The sequence below is a fragment of the Scylla paramamosain genome, chromosome 15, assembly GCF_035594125.1.
Source record: "Scylla paramamosain isolate STU-SP2022 chromosome 15, ASM3559412v1, whole genome shotgun sequence".
Classification (NCBI taxonomy): domain Eukaryota; kingdom Metazoa; phylum Arthropoda; class Malacostraca; order Decapoda; family Portunidae; genus Scylla; species Scylla paramamosain.
Window position 1 is genome coordinate 15,286,424 of NC_087165.1, and position 23,492 is coordinate 15,309,915.

General features: G+C 45.1%; 1 protein-coding gene and 1 long non-coding RNA gene across 2 annotated transcripts in view; both read right to left on the reverse strand.

The window, feature by feature from the left end:
• The window catches only part of LOC135107511 (uncharacterized), a 73,652-nt gene that overhangs the window by 39,390 nt on the left and 10,770 nt on the right, over positions 1 to 23,492 (reverse strand). The window lies entirely within an intron of this gene.
• Positions 955 to 22,965, reverse strand: LOC135107508 (uncharacterized protein DDB_G0271670-like). The gene is made up of 5 exons (XM_064017459.1): positions 14,146 to 22,965; positions 6,231 to 6,315; positions 5,057 to 5,316; positions 4,681 to 4,798; positions 955 to 2,033 (listed from the first exon to the last, which is right to left on the reverse strand). The coding sequence occupies exons 1-5, from the start codon at positions 14,657 to 14,659 to the stop codon at positions 1,922 to 1,924; spliced, it is 1,089 nt and encodes a 362-aa protein (XP_063873529.1). The 5' UTR covers positions 14,660 to 22,965; the 3' UTR covers positions 955 to 1,921.

Consider the following 23,492-nt stretch of genomic DNA (forward strand, 5'->3'; position numbering starts at 1 on the left):
CCTTCCTTATCTATGGGGAACGTTAGTTGTTATGGTTATGGTCCTAAGGTTAGGTTAAGCTGGGTAGATTGTTTAGTGTATGTGAGATTATGTTAGGCTAAGGTTAATCTAGTGAGGTGAGGTGAGGTGAGGTGAGGTGAGGCGAGGTGAGGTGAGGTGGCGTTAAGTTTGGCAAAATTTGTTAGGTTAATTGATGTGAGGTGGGGTTAAGTAAGGTATGATTTGGTTAATTAGGTAAGATTAAGTTCAGTGAATAAAAGTTAGGTCTGGGTAGTCAACTTTTTCATTTTTATCAAGGAGAACAATAATGTAGCTCTTCCCTATTAATACAAGTAACCGATGTTTTCTTGTATCTTTCTACGAACAAAGTTATTTCAAACAATCTCTTTCCTCATGTAAACAAGCAGTTCTTCCTCCCCATTACCCATGAAGAGAGCTGAATTATAATATCGTTCTTCTCGAGTCTTAATATAAACACTCAATTTTTTTCTCGTCCTTTAACTATGAAAGGGGGCATTATAAAGCTTTCCTCATGAGATATAAATCCTCAAATCTTTCCTATTTCTATCTATGAGGGGCGTTACTCAACCTTCCTTATATGGGGCGTGCACTTTTTTGTCTCCATCTTCCTTAACCATTAGAAGAGGCACCATACAAAGACTTCTTCCTCACACATAAACTTTCAACTCTTCCTCATTTCTAACTAATGGGGGGGATTTACTTAGCCTTCCTTATATATGGGACGTGCACTGTTCTGTCTCCTTTCTTAACCATGGGAAGTGGTACCATACAAAGACTTCTTCCTCACACAAAAATCTTCAACTCTTCCTCATTTCTATCAATCCGGATGCGCTACTTACCCTTCCTTATATGTATAGGACGTGCACTTTTCCTTCTTCCTTAACTATGAGAATCTGAATTACACATAGACTTCCTCATTCCTCCTCCTCTTCCTCCTCTTCCTCATTCTTAACCCTTTGACTGCTATTTGCTACGTCTTTCCTTTATTACTGAACACTATGAGTTACCTTTATTTGTTCTACAGCCACCTCCAACCTTTAAACTGGGTAGAAGTTGTAAAATTTATTCTTTTTCATCCCCTTCTTTCTTGCAGATGCTTATAAAGAATTCATGCAATCGTTCTGGTGCTGTTAATTGTTTTGTATCGCAAAGAAAGGGTTAACTATGAAGGGCGGGACTATACACTGTCTTCTTCCTCATATAAGAACACTCGACTTTTTTCCCATTCTTATCTATGGAGAGCCTTATCTTCCACATATATGAAACATGCACTCATCCTTATATCCTCATCCTTATATCTGAAGAGCGGAAGAGCTTTATCATCCAGTCTTCTCCCTCACATGTAAACCCATAACTTTTCCTTGTTCTTATCTATGGAAAGCCTTATCTTATCTTCATCATATACGAGGACGTTCATTCTTCCTCACCCTTATCTCTCCAGAGCGGAAGAGCTGTATCATCGAGTCTTCTTCGTCATATATAAACCCTCAACTCTTCCTCGTTCTTACCAATGGAGAGTCTTATCTTATTTTATCTTTCTCATACATGGGACGTCCACTCTTCTTCATCCTTATCTATGGAATATGTTATTGTAGTTCCTTCCCTTCCTCAGCTCTTCATCACCCTTATCTATGGAGTTATTTGCTTCGCTTTGCTTTTATTCATCTTTAATCTATGGTGAGGTGGGTAAGGTCCAAAAGGTCTGCTGCTGCTTCCTATTCCGTCATGTCCCTTTAAGAATTTTTCCTCGTATACGGACAGTCTACCTTTTTTTCACTTCCATACCTCCACACAGGCCGCCTCGTCTTGCCTGTCTGTGGCAATCCCTGAGTTAAGTCGCTCACATATCTTGACGTTCTACTTTCCCTTGATTATTTATACAAAGCCTACCTCGCCCTCCTTATTTATGGAGAGCTGGGATGGGGTGTACTCTTGTGTGGACCCAGGAGGAGGAGGAGGAGGAGGAGGAGGAGGAGGAGGAGGAGGAGGAGGAGGAGGAGGAGCAGGAGGAAATTTTAAAGAATTGGATCTTGAGAGAGAGAGAGAGAGAGAGAGAGAGAGAGAGAGAGAGAGAGAGAGAGAGAGAGAGAGAGAGAGAGAGAGAGAGAGAGAGAGACCTAAAACACTCACTTTACTTACTTGTATTTTTTTTTTTTTTCAATTTTACGAAGCAAGAAGTTTTGAAGAGTAAATGAATGCATCTTCATTTGCTTTGGTAAATGTTATGATTACATTATTGAATTTTTAAAAACCAATGTTTTTTGCTTTCAATGTGTTTAAATTGCCTTGTCAAATAAACAATAACTGAGGTGTGTGTGTGTGTGTGTGTGTGTGTGTGTGTGTGTGTGTGTGTGTGTGTGTGTGTGTGTGTGTGTGTGTGTGTGTGTGTGTGTGTGTGTGTGTGTGTGTGTGTGTGTGTGTGTGGTGGGCAACAAGAACCTTTAATTCAAGTCAAATGAAATTCAACAGATGCACAGGAATCTGACCCTGAAATAAATACCATATTGAAATTTTCCTAGGAATTATGTAGGGCGTCAGAATTTCCTTAGACTTCAGGCTAAGGATATATATATATATATATATATATATATATATATATATATATATATATATATATATATATATATATATATATATATATATATATATATATATATATATATCACCGTCACACCTGCAATTTTGCTAGCCGAATACTAACTTTGGCACCAATGGGAAGTTTGCTGGGAGCCGTAACTATACGTACATCCAAAGGAGAGGTTAATTATGTTGATCTTCACAAGATTGATTGATCTTCACGAGATTGTTGTTGTTGTTGTTGTTGTTGTTGTTGTTGTTGTTGTTGTTGATGTTGTTGATGGTGGTGGTGGTGGATTTTTTTAAGTAACTCATCAGTAAAAAACGTTTATTTATTTATTTTTTTTTTCATAATACTAATTCTTCACGTCAAATACTTAATCGTAAAGGCGTCATCACATTGGCACATTTTCCGTCAACTTTTTTTTCGACGACTTTCTGAAAATCGACAATTTCTTGAGCGCGCCCCGTCACACGCCCAGCCCTTCGTCTGCACTTTCGTCGACAGTAAACAAACATGGCTCCTCTGACGCACAGGCAAACAGTCGCTGCTCAGCACTTTATTACACGTTTTGTAAGACGAGCCAAAGGAGCTAAAATGGTGTCCAGCGTGCAGGAGGAGACAAACGGAGGCCTTCCAGAAGTGTAAACGTCTATCGAGTCACGCGAGCCACTGTTTGCTGTTATATATCCACACATTATTTGTAACGACAGGTGAAATGAAGTGATTTTATAATGTTCTGTATATTAGAATCTATTTAATTATTGTTATTATTATTATTATTATTATTATTATTTTTTTTACTACCATGTCATTATATTACAAACAATGGATTTTCATTTGCCAACAAAAGCTGGCGATTACCCTCCTCCGTGAAGACGATCACTTGCGACGGACGATGCTGACGGAAAAAGACGACGCTCGAAAGAGGTAAAAAGTTGACAGAAACCGGAGCTGACGGAAAATGTACCAGCGTGACGGCGTCTTAAGGCAAGGGCGATCAGCCATTGTTATCATGTCCTTATCTACTACAGAGGAAGACTCTGCCTTCAACCATCTCCACCTTTATATAGAGGAGCCCTGTCGCTGCGAGCATTTCCAAGGCGGAGGGAGGAGAACTTCATGCCGCCTTCATCATCAGTGGCGTGTCTGCTGGCTGCCTTCCTGATCTACGCGGTGCTTGTCGCTGCCTTACAGGACCATACTCGTATTTTGAAGCACTTCTGCGCCGCATCCCTACTGCTTTCAACAGGCTCTATACAGTGGAAGTTACACGGTTTTTTAGGGATGTTTTTACGGTTTTTGTGACACTATATGATTTCTGCGTTATTAACAGAAGAAACATTAGCGAGAACCCAATTCATCTCTGTGGCCTCTGCAAGCAGTCGTGATAAGAGAGCGAAGCGTTGCAGAATAGTGGCTACAGAACCGCATGTTTAAACTCTTCCGCGCCGCACCTACAATACATATAAAAGGTTTTAATTGAAGCTACACAGATTTTTAGGGACGTCTTTACGGTTCTGGTGACAGATTAACAAAATTTCTACGTTATGAACAGGAGAAACAATCGTGAGAACCAGGCAAGTCACCTCTTTGGCCTCTGAAGACAGTCGTGAAGAGAGAGCCAAGCGTTTTAGAGTACGGACTATAGTCTTTAGGAAGCCTCCTCGCCGCTTGACTGATCTATAATGCGTGTGTTTGTCGCAGCAGACCCGGCGAGGCGAGGGGAGATATGGTCCAGCATTCAGAAACGCTTTGCTCTCTCATCACGACTATATTTCAAAGGCCACAGAGTTATTTGGCCAGGTTCTCAAGAGTGTTTTTCGTGAATATAACGTAGAAATGTTGTTCGCCTGTCACTAGAACCCTAAAAACAACCTTAAAAGCGCGTATATCTTCCATTACCTAGAGCCTTTTGAAAGTATACGAGAATACCGTCTATGGTGCGGTGTGACGAGTATTGGTGACTCAGAATGTGGGTACACTTACTTATGTGAGGCCACGACTGTATCGGCGGCAGCAGCGTGTGTGTGTGTTTGTAACGGTGAGAACTGAAGTGTAGGGTTGAAGGGAGGAAATGCCTGCTGAGTTCTATGGATGATGATGATGATGATGATAATGATGAATAGGAAGAGAAAGAGGAGGAGGAGGAGGAGGAGGAGGAGGAGGAGGAGGAGGAGGAGGAGGAGGAGGAGGAGGGAGGAAAATAAAAATGAGAAACGACGGGAACGAGAAGAATAAGATGAGAGAGAGAGAGAGAGAGAGAGAGAGAGAGAGAGAGAGAGAGAGAGAGAGAGAGAGAGAGAGAGAGAGAGAGAGAGAGAGAGAGAGAGAGAGAGAGAAACAGTATAGACGAGAAAAAAAGAATGGTGAAAATAAGAGAGACGGAAATAAGATTCGAGAAATATGAGAGAGGCAGAGTTTGTGAATAAAGAGAGAGAAAAAACTTGGCGTAGACAGAAGAAGAAGAAGAAGAAGAAGAAGAAGAAGAAGAAGAAGAAGAAGAAGAAGAAGAAGAAGAAGAAGAAGAAGAAGAAGAAGAAGAAGAAGAAGAAGAAGAAGAAGAAGAAGAAGAAGAAGAAGAAGAAGAAGAAGAAGAAGAAGAAGAAGAAGAAGAAGAAGAAGAAGAAGAAGAAGAAGAAGAAGAAGAAGAAGAAGAAGAAGAAGAAGAAGAAGAAGAAGAAGAAAAAGAAAAAGAAGAGGAGGAGGAGGAAGAGAAAAATAATCACTATCACTGATTTAGATAACAAATAATTCTCGACAAAAAAAAAGAAGAAAAAAAAGAAAAGAAAAAAAAGAAGTGATACTGAGGGCAGGTCATCTGAGGTTATCTGTATGAGTAACTGATAGAGTCTGCCACTGCTTCCTTATCTCTTATCTCTGCTTGGAGGTGGTGGTGGTGGTGGTGGTGGTGTATGATAGTGGTGGAACATATGACAGTGTTTATGATTGTAATTTTTTTATGGTGGTGATGATGATGATGATTGTGACATAGTAGTGTGTTGTGTTGGTGGTGGTGATGGTGACAGCAGAGGTAGTGGTGATCGTGGAGGTTCTGATGATAATAGTAATGATTTAGATGATAGTAGTAATGGTGGTGATAGAAGCTAGACTCTATGTACATGATAGTAAATAGTAGTAGTAGTGGTGATGACAATAATATTGATGATGGTGATGACGATGATAGCTGTATTGGTCGTGGTAGTAGTGGTGGTGGTGGTGGTGGTGGTGCATCACGATCAACCAGGCTGTAATGAGTGTTTCCTGAGGACACCCACGTCTGTCTGTCTGCCTGCCTCCATCCCGCATCTCCCACCCATCCATCCATCGCCTCTCCTCGACCCTGCCTCGCCACATCCCAGCTGGCGCCGCCACACACGCCCATCCTTCACGCCCCCCAACCCTCACCCACGCCACCACGCCACACCAAGGCCCTGGTCGATGCCACGCCACAGCCAGTCTGCCGCCCTCTTAAGTGTGTGTGTGTGTGTGTGTGTGTGTGTGTGTGTGTGTGTGTGTGTGTGTGTGTGTGTGTGTGTGTGTGTGTGTGTGTGTGTGTGTGTGTGTGTGTGTGTGTGTGTGTGTGTGTGTGTGTGGAGCAGGAAGAGAGGGTGTTGGTGACCACTCAGGACTACTGCTACTACTACTACTACAACAACAACAACAACAATAACTACTACTACTACTACTACTACTACTACTGGTACCAGGTAATGCTCTACTTACCCAGCTACACACACACACACACACACACACACACACACACACACACACACACACACACACACACACACACACACACACACACACACACACACACACACACACACCACCACCACCACCACCACCACCATCCCTGAGTCCTCTAATACACAGCAATAAGAAAGCCGGACAATGGTGGTGGTCGATCCGCGTCAGACCGGAAGGGGATCCGGCCTTCCAGAGAAGACAGCTGGCGCATATGGCTTACAACACGACTCTAATGTAAGAATGGCCTAAACATTTAAGCCGAACAATGATTCCACGAAGGCGATACAAGGCTTATGAAACTCTGTGACTAAAACTCATCAAGACACGCATATCATCGGAACCTGTGCTGAATATGAGCATGGTGCACAGAAAAATCCAAACTCTAAAATCAAGGTAATATGTACAATGAACTACAAGACACCGATAATGATAATGACAACAACAGAAGCAACAAAACAAGTGAAATGCATGAGATGTCCCGCCCATCTATTTTCTGTTTACAAAGTGTGGGGATGCCCTGGGAAGGCGTCGGGCGTACTACAAAGGTTGCCCAGCTCAAGCATAGCTGTTAGTGTTGATCAGGTTGCACAGACAAGAGATGCGTATAGTTTGGTGCATGAAAGTGAACGAACACAATAATGCTACAAGCGTGATGACCTTAGCAGCCGAGGCGGAGACACACAGCCTCGCCTGCAGCAGTATGAGAAACTGCCCTCACACTGCACCAAAACACATTAACAGTCGTAGATTGCACCTTTTTCTTCCTTTATATTATAGTCTTTTTTTCCCCTGTAGAAAAGTGAAGCCAGACAATCTAAATGCATCAAAACGTCTATCGCTGTTTGAAAGCCCCTCGTCGCTGATCCACAACAAAACACTGGTCCCACATGATTCACAGAAACAGATATTTTCCCTTCCACGAAAAGCCATCGGATGATTTCCTTTCCTTCCCCTGTCCCGCCTGCCACGGCCACACCCTCGGCTCCTCGTCCGTCGAATCAATATTATTCCCGGGGGCAACAAAGTCCATTATCGGCGGGACGCGGTATGGTGGCGCCCCTCCCTTTCCCATCGACTGATCCAAACAGAGTCCTTTACTCGATCCGTGAAGTCTCGTGGCTGAACTGTCTCCCCACAAACACTCTGCCTCACGGCCTTGCGCAGCAAAAAACTTTCCAAATTCCTCGATTCCTTTCCTCATGAAGGCGGCTGCAAGACAATCTACATAAGCAGCAGGTGTTGGGTTCAGGGGCCGGTGCTCGGCACGGACAGGCCCCAAGGGCACTCTAACACCCACTAGACGTGCCTGCCTGAAGTGACGTGGAATCTCAACTTGTGGAACATCTAGTTGTAGCATGCAATATACTGCATTTTTTATATGATACACACACACACACACACACACACACACACACACACACACACACACACACACACACACACACACTTTCTTCAGGGCGGGGTTTGCCGTGGGTGAGCTGGGAACGGCCAGGCTGCACCCTATACACATCATCTCCTGAAAGCGGCAGATGCCCGGCGGCAAGGAATATTGAATAGCTAACATTCACACCCACGCCTGAGAAAAACGTGCTGTGGTAAGACACAGCATGTAAAAAAATGTAAACGAAGCAGCAATTATTATTATCAAGTAAAACTATATCAAGCTTCCAATTATTGCATTTTCTAAATATGAACAGACAAATATTGAGATCAGAAACACAGCGGACGAGATCAATCTGTCATCATCATCATCATCAGTCATTATGAATCCTCTGCACGATATGGGGCTCTCCAAACCCCCCTCCACTCAGGTCAGTCTGCGGGCCGCCCAATCAGGCCACACCAGTGAGATACTTTACCTCATATCCATCAACATAATTCTGCCTGCCCGGCCTGCCTTCTTTCATGATCCCTATGCTGTCATTTTATTATCCTCACCATTCATCTATCATGTTCGGCACAGAATCAATATTTCACACTAATTAGTTTATTAATGAGGAAGCTTTTTAATCTATTTGCCTCATTAACTATGTGCGGCAAAGCAATTAAGCAGCAATATCTTATAGTGTATGTTTTTTGTAGCGTGTTCCAGTTGGGTTCTACCTCCGTGAAGTCAACATAGCGGCACGTGCCCGGGTCGCCTCACGCTGCTGATCATAATGACACATCAGTCACGGTCAACATATTTCCCAGACACACACAAACTATATCCATCAGTGCCACATTTCTGCCTTTAATGGCTATTTAACGACGGCAAGTTTGATGATTAAAGGAAATTAGTTTTTTAATCAATTATGCTTTGATCTGACACTGAAATCATTTTCCAACATGTACTATTTTTTTTTTCTCTTTATACGACGAGCCCCCTAGCCGCCCCCTAGCCGCCCCCCCCCCCACACACACAAGACAGATCAGATTTATTTTACTGACCACAAGTACAAAAAATTTATAAAATACAATGATTTTGGGGTTCGACCAGATTCTTACACATCATATTCCAACCAAACAAAGAGTGAAGTCATTCGACTAGTTACCAAAGCGGAGTTTCGACAAGGAGAGGGAAAAAAATCACTAAAGAAAACAATAAGCAGCAAAAAAAAAAAAAAAAAAAATGAAAACATACACTTGCAAGTCTGACGTCACTGAATTACACACTTGTAACGGGGAATTAATCTTTAACACTTCAACGCCTTCCTCAGGTAAATTTACGTCCATTACGTAGCTGCCTTACTGAGTCACGCTACACACATGTACACGACCTCACCTCAGCACCACCACCTCACAGGCAGCACAGTTGTACACACTCCACCAAACACCGTGCTGAAAATCCTGAGTGATGTGTTCCGATTATTTATGGATTTTGGGAGAGCAGCTGACAGAATGCAGAGGAAAGGGTTGTGGAATGTAATAAAAGTACAGTAGTAGTCTAGGTAGCGCACTAAAGGCAGTACATCTTGAATTCTGACGGCCCACCAGCCCTGTAGTCAGTGTGGTGCAGGCCTACCAAGAGCATTTAAGAGCACATACCTATCTAGGAAACTTAGGCGCCGCCCTTTGGTGATAGCCACGGCGCGGTTTGTGAATCACTGCTCCAGGTGATGGATTGAAAAGTTGTTATTATTGTTCTTACAATATTTTTATTAAATACTTCCAGAATTGATAAGGCTGATTTAGGTTTCGAGACTGTGTAAGCTAAGAAGTATTTATTATATTTATTTATCTACTATTTTCACCTTTAAGTAAGTGATACAGTGTGAAGCAGCACCTTTAAGTAAACAGCGGAGTGTGAAGCAGTGTGAGTGGATGGTTTCTGTTCAGGTACGACTGCGTTATAAAATGTCGCCCTGGTTGTTTAAAAGTATACCTAGGTGGAGACGCAAGGGAGTGGGTGGTGGAACACGTGCTGGTGTAGGAGGCAGTGTGGGTGAACGGCTTCCCTGCTCGAATAACATTGTGGTAAGGATGTGCGATGGTGCCTCGGCTGTTTAAAGTTTATGTGGAAGACGTAAAAACAATGGAGTCGTTTAGGAGAACCGTACATCATGTGTTGGAGTGGAAAGTACTTAAAGTAAGAGATAATACTTATATGGATGATGCTGTAGGAGTGAAAAACGTTCATGCGAGTCATATGTTGGGGATAAAAGTGGCGTTATTTGGAATAAGTCTCCCTTCCTCCTCACTTCCTACCTTGCGCAACTATTACTCGTATTCTGAAACGCTCTGCTCCCTCACCACTACTCTCAAAGGCCATATAGACGATTAACCAGGTTTTCAAGGATGCTTATCCTGTTAATAATACATAAATTTTGTTCATCTATCACTACAATCACTAAAACACCCTTAAAAACCCGTATAACTATCAACTAGAGCCTTTTGAATAGTGCAGGTGAGGTGAAGTGTTTCAGGATATGGCCCTATCATCTCCCATCACCACCACCCTACATTCAGCCTCTGCCCTCACCTCCTCCGGCAGTAACAAGAGCCACAGTATCGCCTCCATCCCACCGCATCCACTCCGCTATCTACACTCGGTCTACTCTTGATTTCTTCATCCCTTCTTCCTCACCTGAGCTTGCGTAACCTCCCTCACCTACACACCCTGCTCACTGCCCTGTCCCCTACCACCCTACCTCACTCAGCCCCGTCTCGAATACTCTCAAGGGAGAAATACACTCAGCTGGTTAATGTTTTGTTATCGCTATGTACGTAGAGAATTTTCAGGTAATGCTAGTAATTAATCCTAATGACTCTGCTTCCTTACCGTGTGTTTATTGACTCAAGTATGCACACACACACACACACACACACACACACACACACACACACACACACACACACAAGGCAAGGAGTCAAGGAGCCACGGGAACTGAACTGGTCTTGTCCTCTTTAAGGTTTTCTTTTACGGTAACGTCACTTGTCTATCCTACATTCATATTTTCCTCTTATAAAGTCTAAGCTTCCTTTTAATTCCGTACCCTGACTTGTCCTCGCTAAATAAAAAAAAGTGAATACTCCTACATACGTCAATAAATTAATAAATACAAGTGTTTCTATCTCAAGAAGCCGTTACACCACCACCACCACCACCGCTCCCACCACCACGGGCACCACCACCACTGCCACCACCACCACCACCACCACTGCCACCACTACCACCACGGCAGCCATCACGCCACTCCTTCCAACCCCCAAACTGGCGCCACAGTGACCCACCCTCTTCTTCCTCCGTCTTATGTCCCCAGCACGTCTCCACTACAGAATCCTTGGCATCACAAACATCCCGGTTTAATAAATACTGGTGTATATATTTTTTTTCACTCGCTAAATAAAATCACTCTTACCCTTCGTATGATAGTCTTGCGTCCTTGTATGCTGTAGTGGATTTGTGATATTAGAACAAAAAAAATAATGTTGAAAGCGAACAGGTCGACCTGGTAACTTCTCAACACTCAGTGACAAATGATCGTTTTTGTTCCAGCGCATTACATCAATCAACCAGACCAGCCAATCTCAAAACAATGATGAGTTAGTGACTACAAAATGATGCCTCTCACGGTGGTCTATTAATGGTACGTATGTTACGGGTACAAAATAATTTCTCTCTCTCTCTCTCTCTCTCTCTCTCTCTCTCTCTCTCTTCACCATAAGGGATAGATGGACGCCCTTGCTAACCACGGGCACGCGTCTCCACCACCACGTGACGCCCTCCCCCCCCAACACACACACACACACACACACACACACACACACACACACACACACACACACACACACACACACACACACACACTCTGAGTACATGAGTATTGTTTGACTAATTCTGAATAATTCTAAATAAATCTGAAAGTCACATTAACTACACGACGTCATCTTGTCTCAGCAGTGGCTTTGGCTTACAAGGGCAGGGTCAGGTAGCCAGGCACGAGACACGTCCCCTCCCTCCCCTGACAGCAGAGCCACACAATCCGCCGCCCCAGCACACCCTTCCCCCACCCTCCTGACACTGAAACAGGATGAAGAGCAGAGGCACGAGGACGGGGAAAGCGGCTGGCGGGCCCTGGAGGGTTGTGCCTTGGGCCATGAGGCTGCGGAAGGCCCCTTGAACCGTGACCTGCGGGGGGAACGGTGGGATGCGGGAGAGGAGGAACGGAAGGGGAGCCGGTGGGAGTTTCAGGAGGAGGGGAAATGGATGAGAGGCAGCGGAAGGGGTTAAGAGAGCACAGCCGGCAAGGGGGTGACGCAACACATCACGTCGAGACAATACCGATCGCGCCTGACGTAACAGTGATCATTAGCTCCACCGCATCGTCACGCGGGCTCGCCTGTCGCCCCGGGTTTGTGGTGAAGGCCACGCAGTCCCTCTCCCCCCTCTTGCTTTGGAATCACTCATCCCGCCCACCGCCCGCTGATGACACCTGTTGAGTAGGCACCGGCACACCAACACCTCATCACTCATCCCCATCATTTGTTTCGCTGTTTTCTAGAATGACACTCCAGATCAGCCTGACGCGCGGCACGAACACAACACGTCAGGAGAGACACACCAAATACGCGATGCTTTTTCATGGAGGAAAATAAAAAGTAAAAATATATAAATAAAAAACGACGCAGAGAATCAAAGGAAGAAAGGAAAGGAAGAGAAAGCCAACCTTCATCAAACTGTTGAGTCAAGTAAGGACAGAGCCGCCACATCCGCCGTGACACACACACACACATACACACACACACAGCCTTTCCCTCTTTCTCCATCCCTCACATCAACATAAGAAGGAAACATTAGACTCATATTTTCAAACACTGGACTTTCATTACTGTTTTTTTTTTCTTTTTTTTTTTTAAGGATAAGCACGATTAGTCCGGTTCTTATGGGTGTTTTATCCCCTTGGTGCAGGATCCCTGTCAAACTCACCACCAATCATAATAAAAACACAAATGAAAACACTTAAAATTTCCACTAGTGCTTAAAAATAGCCAAGATAAGGAGAAACGTTTGGCTTACAGTTTTAAATGCCAAACACAACCAGAGTACCAAGCAGCGCCCTTCACTCCTCTGTGTCCCCCTACACACCGACCTTACCCGCCCCTTTCCCCTGTGCTACACTCTATGCCCCCACACTGCCACGCCCACACCCACGCCCACGCCCACACGGGACACACTCTTCACCCTTCACACACACTTACTTATTTTTTTTACTTTTTACCACAACTGGCAACGCATTTTCCTCTCTCTCTCTCTCTCTCTCTCTCTCTCTCTCTCTCTCTCTCTCTCTCTCTCTCTCTCTCTCTCTCTCTCTCTCTTAATACACCTGTACTGTACCACCTCCTCCTCCTCGTCCTCCTCTTCCTTTTCCTTTTCCCCTCCCACATCCTCTTCCGTTCCCAATTCCACTTGAAAAGCCTCTTTTTCTTTTTTTTCTTCCCCACCGCCAACACCACCACCACCACCACCACCTTGTCACCCATCACCCTTGCACCTGCCACGAATCCAGCAGCATTTTTCCGTCCCGCCCATTCCTACCACTCACCATGCCACACACACACACACACACACACACACACACACACACACACACACACACACACACACACACACACACACACACCTCACGAAATACGCCCCTTGGGATAAATAAAACTTCTCCAGTGATTAATATATACGACACACGATCTCCGCCCCCCCTCCCCTCATCCCACGTCCGTCCTCCCACACCCCCGCCCACACCACGAGGGTTAAGCTCACACATCCTGCACGCCCTGCCCTATCCACCACCTTGGGCCGCCTCTTCCAAACATCCTTCAGCTGTAAATATCCCTGTGATGAGTTAGAATTATGAAAGATGTCCCTCCTTCACCGTAGCTGGGCAGACTGAAAATTTTTTTTATTTATTTTTTTTTTAATACTGCCGTGGACTGAGCTGAGGTGGCGTGCCGGGGGAGCGTTGGCGTCACTCAGAGGCGATGATTGAGTCAGTGATGAGCCTCGGTAAACATGACGCGTGGGGATGACGAGAGGGTTCTTACGGGGGTTACTCGTACGTAAGGTTACCAAACACCAACAAATCTTCAGCTCCTTGCATGTGTAGTTAGTTGTTAGGAGGACTTTTTTTTCCGGCTTGATACAAAAAGGAGCGGATTCGGTAATTAGGTTGTTAGTGTCGAGTCAATTGAGGTTTTAAAAGGTTTGATAAATTTATGGATGGGGATAATAGGTGGATATTGGTAGGTATTACGTGTGTGTTACATGTACAGGGGCTGGCAAGTGTAGGTCTGATGGCACATACGGCTTTCCTTATAGCATAGTTTGGCAAAGGAGGAGGAGGAGGAGGAGGAGGAGGAGGAGGAGGAGGAGGAAAGTGAAGTAGAAAAAAAAGGGACAAAAAGAAGTGAAGGAGGAAAGGTAGGAATGGAAAGGAAGGAAGAGGAGGAAAGGGGAGAGAGGAAGAAAAAGAAAAAAAAAGTCGAGAGGTAAATCAAGATAGAAGGGCGAAACATTTGTGAACTGCGGGAGAGAAAATAAGAGAGGAAGTGAGATACTGAGACACGACCTCCATGCACCACACACACACACACACACACACACACACACACAAGATCCGCTGTGGAGGAAGAAGATGAGGAGGCAGTGGTGGTAGTGGTGGTGGTGGTGGTGGCACTGTGTTTAAAGCTGTGAGGGCATTGTCTGTCCATCCATCTGTGTGTGGTATCCGTTACCGCGCCTCTGTGTGTGTGCGGAGACCCAACTCTCTGCCCGCCCGCCGCTACTGCACCGCCTCCTCCCGTAACGCTGCCCCATGCCAGTGTTCCTTTCATCCTCTCACTCCTCCCCCACCCGCCACGAACACCTGTTAGACGCAGCACGCCCAGCACCCGTGGCCCGAGGGTCTATGAGCACAACACCAGGCAAGCATGACTCGGCTTCCTCACTTCCACCCACTCTTGCTCCCTCGCCATACATAGCCGCGCTTCAGCCCCACCCACTGCACTCCACTACACTCTTGCACCCTTCCTCCCTCACCTCACCTCACATCATCTCGTCCCCTGTTATGAATGCGCGAGCACACACACACACACACACACACACACACACTGATAAGGATGGTATGTTAGTGTGAGTGCGTTAGAAAGTCGTCTAAAAAATGCAGTAAAGTTTCTATCAGTATATATCTTAACTTTTTTTAGTAAGTATATATATAACTTAAGTCATATCTTCTCTCTCTCTCTCTCTCTCTCTCTCTCTCTCTCTCTCTCTCTCTCTCTCTCTCTCGCAACACGCTACACCAATACGAAACGAAACTCCGCATTGGTCACTCGCCGTACTGATATTTCGTGTTGCATCCTCATATTAAACCCGCGGCGCTTCCTAACCTGACCTAAAGACTATATACAGCAAGGGGCACACCACCCACCCCTGGCCCCCTCCCGTGACAGCCACTCATCAGCCTACCCCTCCATCCACCGCCGGTCAAACCAATCAGCAAGCACCACCAACTCACACCACGCCACGCCAAGCCAAGCAACGTCACACCACGCCACGCCAAGCCACACACTGCATCACACCACATGTCCCTCCAGCCACGCCACGCCACACATTACCCCTCCCATACACAAGCTCCCCACAGTCGCCCCTCCCCACAAAGGCCTAGCTGCCACCATCGCCCCTCCCTGACACCCCAAATACACACTTCACAGTCAAGTCTGCAGTTCGCCACCGCTACAGTCTCCTCCCACCTTAAGCCAATGATTTTTTTTCTTCCTTTTATTATTATTATTATTATTATTTAGATGTGTGGTTGGCGTGTCCTTCTGTCATCCTTCCTTGAGGTTTCCGTAGCTCTGAGTTTCTGAGACGCTTAGGGTTCTCAATTGGATTATTTTTAAAGGCCACATGGGTAATTAATCGGGTTCTGATCCTTTTTTAGAGAATTAGATCTAAATTTTGATGCGCTTAGGGCTCTCAGTGGGACTACCTTTGAATGCCACATAGATATAATTAATCGAGCTCTGATGTGTTTAATTTCATGGTGCAAATCTCCTTGTTAAAATTATCACTAGAATCACAAAAACATCCCTGAAAAGCTGAATAACTTCCACTTGTCTGTTACATATGATGAGGCGCTGAAGTGTTTGAGAATGCGGTTCATGAGGTCACTAGATCCTCTCCCGTGGGGTCACAGCAACCTTCTCTGTCCTTGCATCACACGGAGGTCAACCGCCAAGCTATTTGTGGGTGCGTAGGGCTTAGAATCAGTAAGGTTAGGTTATTCTGGGTCACAGTGATGTTAGGATGAGCCATGCTGACTTGGACTATGTAGCATAATCTAACCTAACCTAAACTAAGCTGCTTTTCACGTAATCCGTTTTTATTAAGTCTTTTCACTCCCAGTAGTATCCTGTAAACACTAAATAATTACGTAATGTCAACAGAACTTTAAAGAACACTAACGCATCTACACACACACACACACACACACACACACACACACACACACACACACACACACACACCCTGTATGCGTATACTGGCCGTAATTCAATCCGCCGACCTTCTACCACCCTCTTCAGTTTGCTTCTTTAAAGACCCCGCCCCGCCCCGGCCCAGTGCCCCGTACCGATGGTCACTCACCCTTAATACTGAAGGGAACAGCTGCGTCCATCACACTACCCGCTGCATCAATGCCACGACACATGGGCCACCTCAAACGATGCGATCCTCACACCGTCTACACCATCCAAGCCCAGCCCAGCCCAGTGAAATCTAAATTTGACTAACCCAGGCCATCCCAGCGCATTCCAGACCAGACTAGTCCCATTCCAGAATAGTTCAGCCCATTGCATCCCAGCCAAGCCCAATACAGTCCAACTTAGTCCGGCCCAATCCAGCCCAGCCCATTCGAGCCCAGCCCAGCACAGCCCTCTCACGTCACACGCCACTTGCCTGCTGCAGGAGGGGAGCGAAGTACCCCAGCTTACGGGGATCTACGGCCAGTTACGCTTCCCTTTCATGCACTGTTTGCTCTATTACTTGCTTTTAACTTTTCCCTCCCCTTTTGACGAGTACGGTGAGTCACTATGAGTCATGAATGAACTTTTTTTTCTCTGTTTTTTTTTTTTTAGGGGTGAAATGGATGTTAAATAGGATAAGACAAAAATAAATAATCTCCTCAGTTTCCACTCCTTAAAAATGTGAAAGGAAAAAGTTAGATGATAAATATGGATGGAGATGATAGGTGGAAATAGGTAGGTACATTTCATACAGGGACTGCCACGTGTAAGCCTGGTCGCTTCTTGCAGCTTCCCTTATTTCTTATGTTATGTTCTTATATGCAAAGTGAGGGCATTAAGTAATTCCCTCCAGCCAACAGCCACTGAATGACTCCAGTGTGTAGGTAGAACGTCACGCACTTGTCCTAGAAATTCATACATACTGACGCAAACACTTCCTTTCCCACCCTGGCATGAAGAAGCGGCGGCGGGGGCGGTGAGGGCTGGGGCGCGGCGGGGAGTGCTGAGTGCTGGCTGGTGTGTGGTGATGAGAGCGCCAGTCGGTCAAGAGCAGAGGCATGAACAGATTTTTAGAGGTCGTGCTGCTCCCTGAGAATGACGCAAGAGCCTCATTATCATTTGCTTCCTTCAGCCACGCCTCGCATCCCTCGTTTCCTCCTTCCATCATCATTCGCTTCTAGGAAAACTCCACCCTGGTACACGCAATTCACGAAGATTGCTCCATGTAAACTTCAATAAACAAATAAATGATAGGATAGATAGATGCGTAAGTGGATAAATACATACATATATACATACATACATACATAAATACATCAAATAAATAAAAACTCACCGTAATGATGACTTTCCCTAACCCTAACCTAATTAAACATGGAAGAAGCATTCGGTAACGTGTTTGGTAGACGGAATGTTAGTGGAGTGGGAGAAACCTACCTGCTAAGAATGTAAATCATATCCTGCAGAGTGACGCGCGCTATAAACCTACAGATCATCGGGCCTCACTCTCCCCGTTCCTCATGCTGACACGCTTCTCTGCAACCCACCCAGAGGCGAATCAAAGCATGAATCGATTACCGGAATCAGAGTTTAATCTTTCCCTTTTCCGTGCACTGGTGAAGCCAACGCGAGTGTTTAGCATCTTTTAGCATCTCATTAAGGGGTAATTTCACACTTCTGGTCCGTGGAGGGCAGCAGAAACACACCAGAATGCAGGATCTCTCTAATGTCCTTATCTTTTGGAAATCCAGGGTATTTAATTTCAGTGCCTGTAGTTTTCCTCTTATCGCTATATTACCAAAGAACTGAACAAAAATTTGGCATCATGTAAGGACTGTTTTGACTGTATGAGCGGGGCAAGGTGAAAAGAAGGTTGTTGGCGCAGGTGACGTCACGATGTTTCTTCTTCAAATGCGTGCTGGCAGATCCGTTTGAGGGACCCTGCCCGTACGTATACCAGACCTGTAATTCCGAGTGTCTGTGGCTTCTCTTGGGAATATACAGAATACAGTTGTTTAGTTTGACTTGTCCTTTAGTCCGACTTGTTTGTCCTGACTCTTAACGTGACTTGCTTATCTTGACTTGTCTATCATTGTTTATTTTGGCTTGCTTACCCTTATTTGTTTGGCTTGACTCTCTAACTCGAGTTGTTTATTTTGATCTGCTTGTCTTTATCGTTAATTTGAATTGTCTAGATTTACTTGGTTATCTTCACTCGTTCATCCGGCCAAGTCAAGGCTTTCTTGTTTGTCTTCACTTCTTCAGACTTGTTTAACCTTACTCATCAAATCTTGATTCAATTTATTAACTTTCATTCTTCATCTTCATTTCTTCATCACGACTTGCTGAGCCTCACTTCCTTCACCCTGACAGGCCTAGAATACCTTGCCCATCTTTACAAGCGGGGCGCGTCGTGACTAAAGCCAGCATGGGCACACATCATGACCTTCCTCACGTCAACTCTCACCGCGCAGTCCCTCATCCGCGTCCCCCGTCCGCCGGCCCTTCCTTCCAGCTGATCCGCTTCAACGCATTCAGAAAGAGGACTATATTCTGAAACACTTCTACGACTGCATCTAATTGAGGTCATACGGAATTTTAAGGATGTTTTTTAAGGTTCTAGTGACAGATTAATAAGATTTCTACATCATTAACAGGAGAAACACTCTTGAGAACCTGGTTAATCATCTCTGTGGCCTTTGAAAAGAGTCGTGGTGCAAGAGAAGGCCAGACTGATACCAAGGCGGCGGCTGGGGAAGGGAATCGCAGCAGAGGCGGGGTTATGTATCTGAAGTCACGTGTTTAGAAATGCTCTGCTCTCACCACCACAACTTCCAAAGGCCACAGAGATGACTAGCCGGGTTGTCAAGAGTGTTTTTTTTTCCTGTTCACAATGTAGATATCCCCTTGATCTGTGACTAGAACCGTAAAAACAGCCTTAAAATCCCCGTCACTTCAACTACAGCCTTTTTAAAGTTGTGGAGGTGTGTAAATCAGTGTTTCAGATAACAAGTCCAGCTGTGTGTGTGTGTGTGTGTGTGTGTGTGTGTGTGTGTGTGTGTGTGTGTGTGTGTGTGTGTGTGTGTGTGTGTGTGTGTGGTGATGATGATGGTAGTGAATCTGCTGCGCCATTCTCACCACAAGGACGCGCTGTGGTGTCTGAGGTGATTAAGAATGGGAAAGTACGAGGAAAGCCATCTTGTTGCTTTAGTAAATGATTCTGTGTAGTAATGGTGAATAGAAGGGATGGTGGGTTCTCTCTCTCTCTCTCTCTCTCTCTCTCTCTCTCTCTCTCTCTCTCTCTCTCTCTCTCTCTCTCTCTCTCTCTCTCTCTCTCTCTCACGTCACGAAAACTGCCCATCAAAACAACTTAATAATAACACGAGGTCCCTCTAACGTCTACTTAAACTATAAATACACAACAAAACTATTATTATTATTATTATTATTATTATTTTTATTATTATTATTCCACCCTTCATAGATAAACAAATAAATACATAAAACTACCACCACTAATGTTCCTTCCCACTTGAAAAGACACAGGGATTGTTTTTACGTCTCTTTAGTGGTGGATCTCAAGGCCTGCTGGGTAAACCTTGGTGGCGAGGCGGCTTGTTGTTGCCTACCAGGAGTTCAGGGCCGCGGCAGTGTGCAGAGCGAGATTCTTCATGACCCTCCCCGTCACCGTCACGAGGCAGCATCACCAGCAGCACCAGCATCAGTGTCCGGCTCACGAGTGCTAGCGGGTTTTCCATAAGATATCCGGAGAGCGTCAGTTTGTCCCTCCCTCTATCTCTCTCTCTCTCGTGTGTGTGTGTGTGTGTGTGTGTGTGTGTGTGTGTGTGTGTGTGTGTGTGTGTGTGATCCCCAGCTGGCGTGTCGGAATAGGGCAGGAAGGTCATCTTGTGGATTTTGACGGTGGAAAACACAGGATGGAGCAGTTGCCCTTTATTTCTCTAACTTTTCAGCCGCCTTCTTCGATGTACAGACTGGGAGGTGTAGCAGCTCCTGTACCTACACTGTCACTACTCCTACACCTTCCAACCTGTAGACTCGGAGAAAAGAATACCCAAAAGGTTCGAGGAATCAAGTTGTTTCCCTTTACCACCATACTTCACTTGGTTTACACAAAATGCCAGCTGGCAATTCACGTTAACAAGTAGTCTATTTATTTAAGGAAGGGTTCTCTTTTGACTCATACGATTTTGTTCTCATCTAACTTTATTTATTTTATTTTTTTTCAAACGCAACCGCAAGGTGGTCCACGTAATAAGCTGAAGTCGTACAGTCGTGGAAGACAGACGTGCTTTTTTTTTGTGGAAGGCACTTTATCTTGATGACGTCCAAGTGGCAGCCGAGCTGAACCATTCTCCGAAATGTTCTATTTTTTTTTTTTTTTTTATGGCATCAAAGAATATAAATGTATCGGTTTTTGGTGTACTGAAGAGAAGCTTACAGACTGACGATTAATCATAATTACAAATCCGTTTCCTCATACCATGTACTGTACTTGTTCCAGTCAAACATGACACACTACACAGTTAATGCGACTCTAAGTCCAACAGGAAGCCTCGCGTCTCGTATGTATGTACGTACATACGTGAATGAGAGATGTGGTACGGTGATAAGTCACCGGGATGTTTACTGGGTGTAGGGTACTGTGCCACGGTCTCGCTACCAAACGAAGACTAAACAGTTCTCTGAACCTGAGCATTTAGGGAGAAGGAATGACGCGTCACTTTCTCGCTAAATCGACGTGCCAGTTTCTCATTACATTAACATGAACTTAGACCATTTTTGGGAAACCATTTCGGGTAACCAAAAACTCTTAATTTTCCCACTTACTGTACTTCCCACTTACTGTACTACCTCCTGACCCTTCAAGCATACGTCACGTACATCCTCGCGGGGTGCACGTGACAGGGTCACACAGGACAGCAGCTGATCATCCTACAAGAACACAGCAGCCAGACATATTAGGATGCTTGTGACTACAGCAAACTTGATGCTTCAGATAAACCAATCTATGTGCATCTTCGTCGTCGTCACACACACACCCCTCCTCCTCCCTATTACTACTTCCAAGACCTCTAGTAATACTATTCTATTCCTACTACTACTACTACTACCACCACCACCACCACCACCACCACCCCTACAGGTCCACACTGCCCCGTCACGTGCATGCAGTACATACAATGGTTCTCTGCGAGCTGAAATATCCCTTGCCGCGTGGGTGGGTGTGCCCGTGTGCTCCCCGCCCTCGCCCGCCGCCCGTTCCCCGCGCACTCCTCTACGCCACACGCACGCACACGCAAGGGTCAGAGTGCGGCACGTGAACGCCAGGTAATGCTGCAGCGGGGAGTAACACCTTTATTGGATTGCGCCGCGCCGAGCCCACACTGGAGGGAGCTACGCACAGTGAGGCAGTACGCAGTAACCTAATCAGTCACAGCGCTTCCTTTGTTGAGACGCTTTGCTGAGACCCTTAACTATTCTCTGTGTAAGTCTGTCTGTCTGTATGCATGTGAGAGTATGTTTACTTATTCTGTCTGCCTGTTTATACATCTGTCTACCAATGTCTACCTACTGTTTGTCAGCCTTCCTATTTGCCTGTCCATTTAAACACGTCAATCTTTCCTTTACTTCTGACATGTATAGAACACGCAAAGAAAGACAGGGTTAAATAAATAAATCAAATAAATATATAGAAACTAAACTTAAAAAAAACACGCAACGATAATCTTCTTTAATAAATCTAATTACTACAGAGAATTCCTACCGCAATAAGGACACCTGTGGATAAATAATTAAGGCGATCGCAAGGTGAATCCCGAGAACCACGTAAACCTTCCCGCCACTTCTCAATGGATCCCAGAACAAAACGTTAAAGAATACGAGACTGAGGACCAAATTCTGAAACGCTTCTGTACGTACGCTGCATCCTGACCACTTTCCAAAGGCTCTCTAGTTTAAGTTACTCGCGTTTTGAAGGGTGTTTTTATAGTTCCAGTGACATGTTGACAAGGTTTCTGTCCTCGAGCGACTTCAAATAACACAAAAGAACGCAAAGAAAGAACAACACCGTACACTGCAACCCGACTACTTTCAAGAGGTTCTAGCTGAAGTTGCATGTGTTTTGAAGGGTGTTTTTACGGTTCCAGTGACATACTAACAAGTTTTCTGTCATCACGCGGCTTCAAATAACACAAATGACTACAAAGGAAGAACAAGCAGCAATGGAGCTACGAGGATAGACCCTCACAAGGCTGTTAGTAATAAGCGCCACTGTCTAATCTTGAGATGTAGGATAGCAAAAGGTGAATGGATCCCAGACTGTCACTGCGCAGCTTCAAATACCACAAAGGAACACAAAGGAAGAACAGCCAGCCATAGACCTACGAGTATGGATCCCTGCGAGGCTGTTAGTAATAACCACCACTATCTAATCTTAAAGGGGTCTTTTACACGGGGGTAATTCGCGACTGCTTGCATCCAGGATCTTTTTTTTTCGCATTTTGTTGCCCTTGACAAGAAATAAATACAAAATAAAAAAAAACGCAATAGTAGTTGTAATACCACCACCACCACCACCACCACCACCACCACCACCATCACCACCACCACCACCAACAACAACAACCTAAGATCATAAAACAAAAAAGAAAAGAAGAATTAGCAAATAACGCATTGCTCCATTCTTGCCGCACCCCTGCTTTGCTAAACTCGCCGTCCACCCATCGCTCCTCCCTCCCTCCCTCCCTCCCTCCACCCTGCTCGTCCCCGTGATGCAGGAGCGAGCCAGTGCACCACCCGTCCCTCCCTCAACAGTAAGGAACAAACATGAACACTCGCCCTGCCCTGACTTACGCACCCTTCACATTAAGAACCAGTGATCATTAAACGTCTTTTCCCTCTCTCTCTCTCTCTCTCTTCTCTTATATGAAACTGGATAAAGTAGTACTGGTTTTAATGGATACGCAAAGTTCCTTCACGTAATGGCTGGTTTAATAACACCTACATTAGTTACCTTGATAATTACCATTACCTATTATAACTGGGATACTTTGGATACGTAACAAATATATTTTTCCTACATACCTACACTGTTACACTAAATTTCTACCCATGTAGCGAG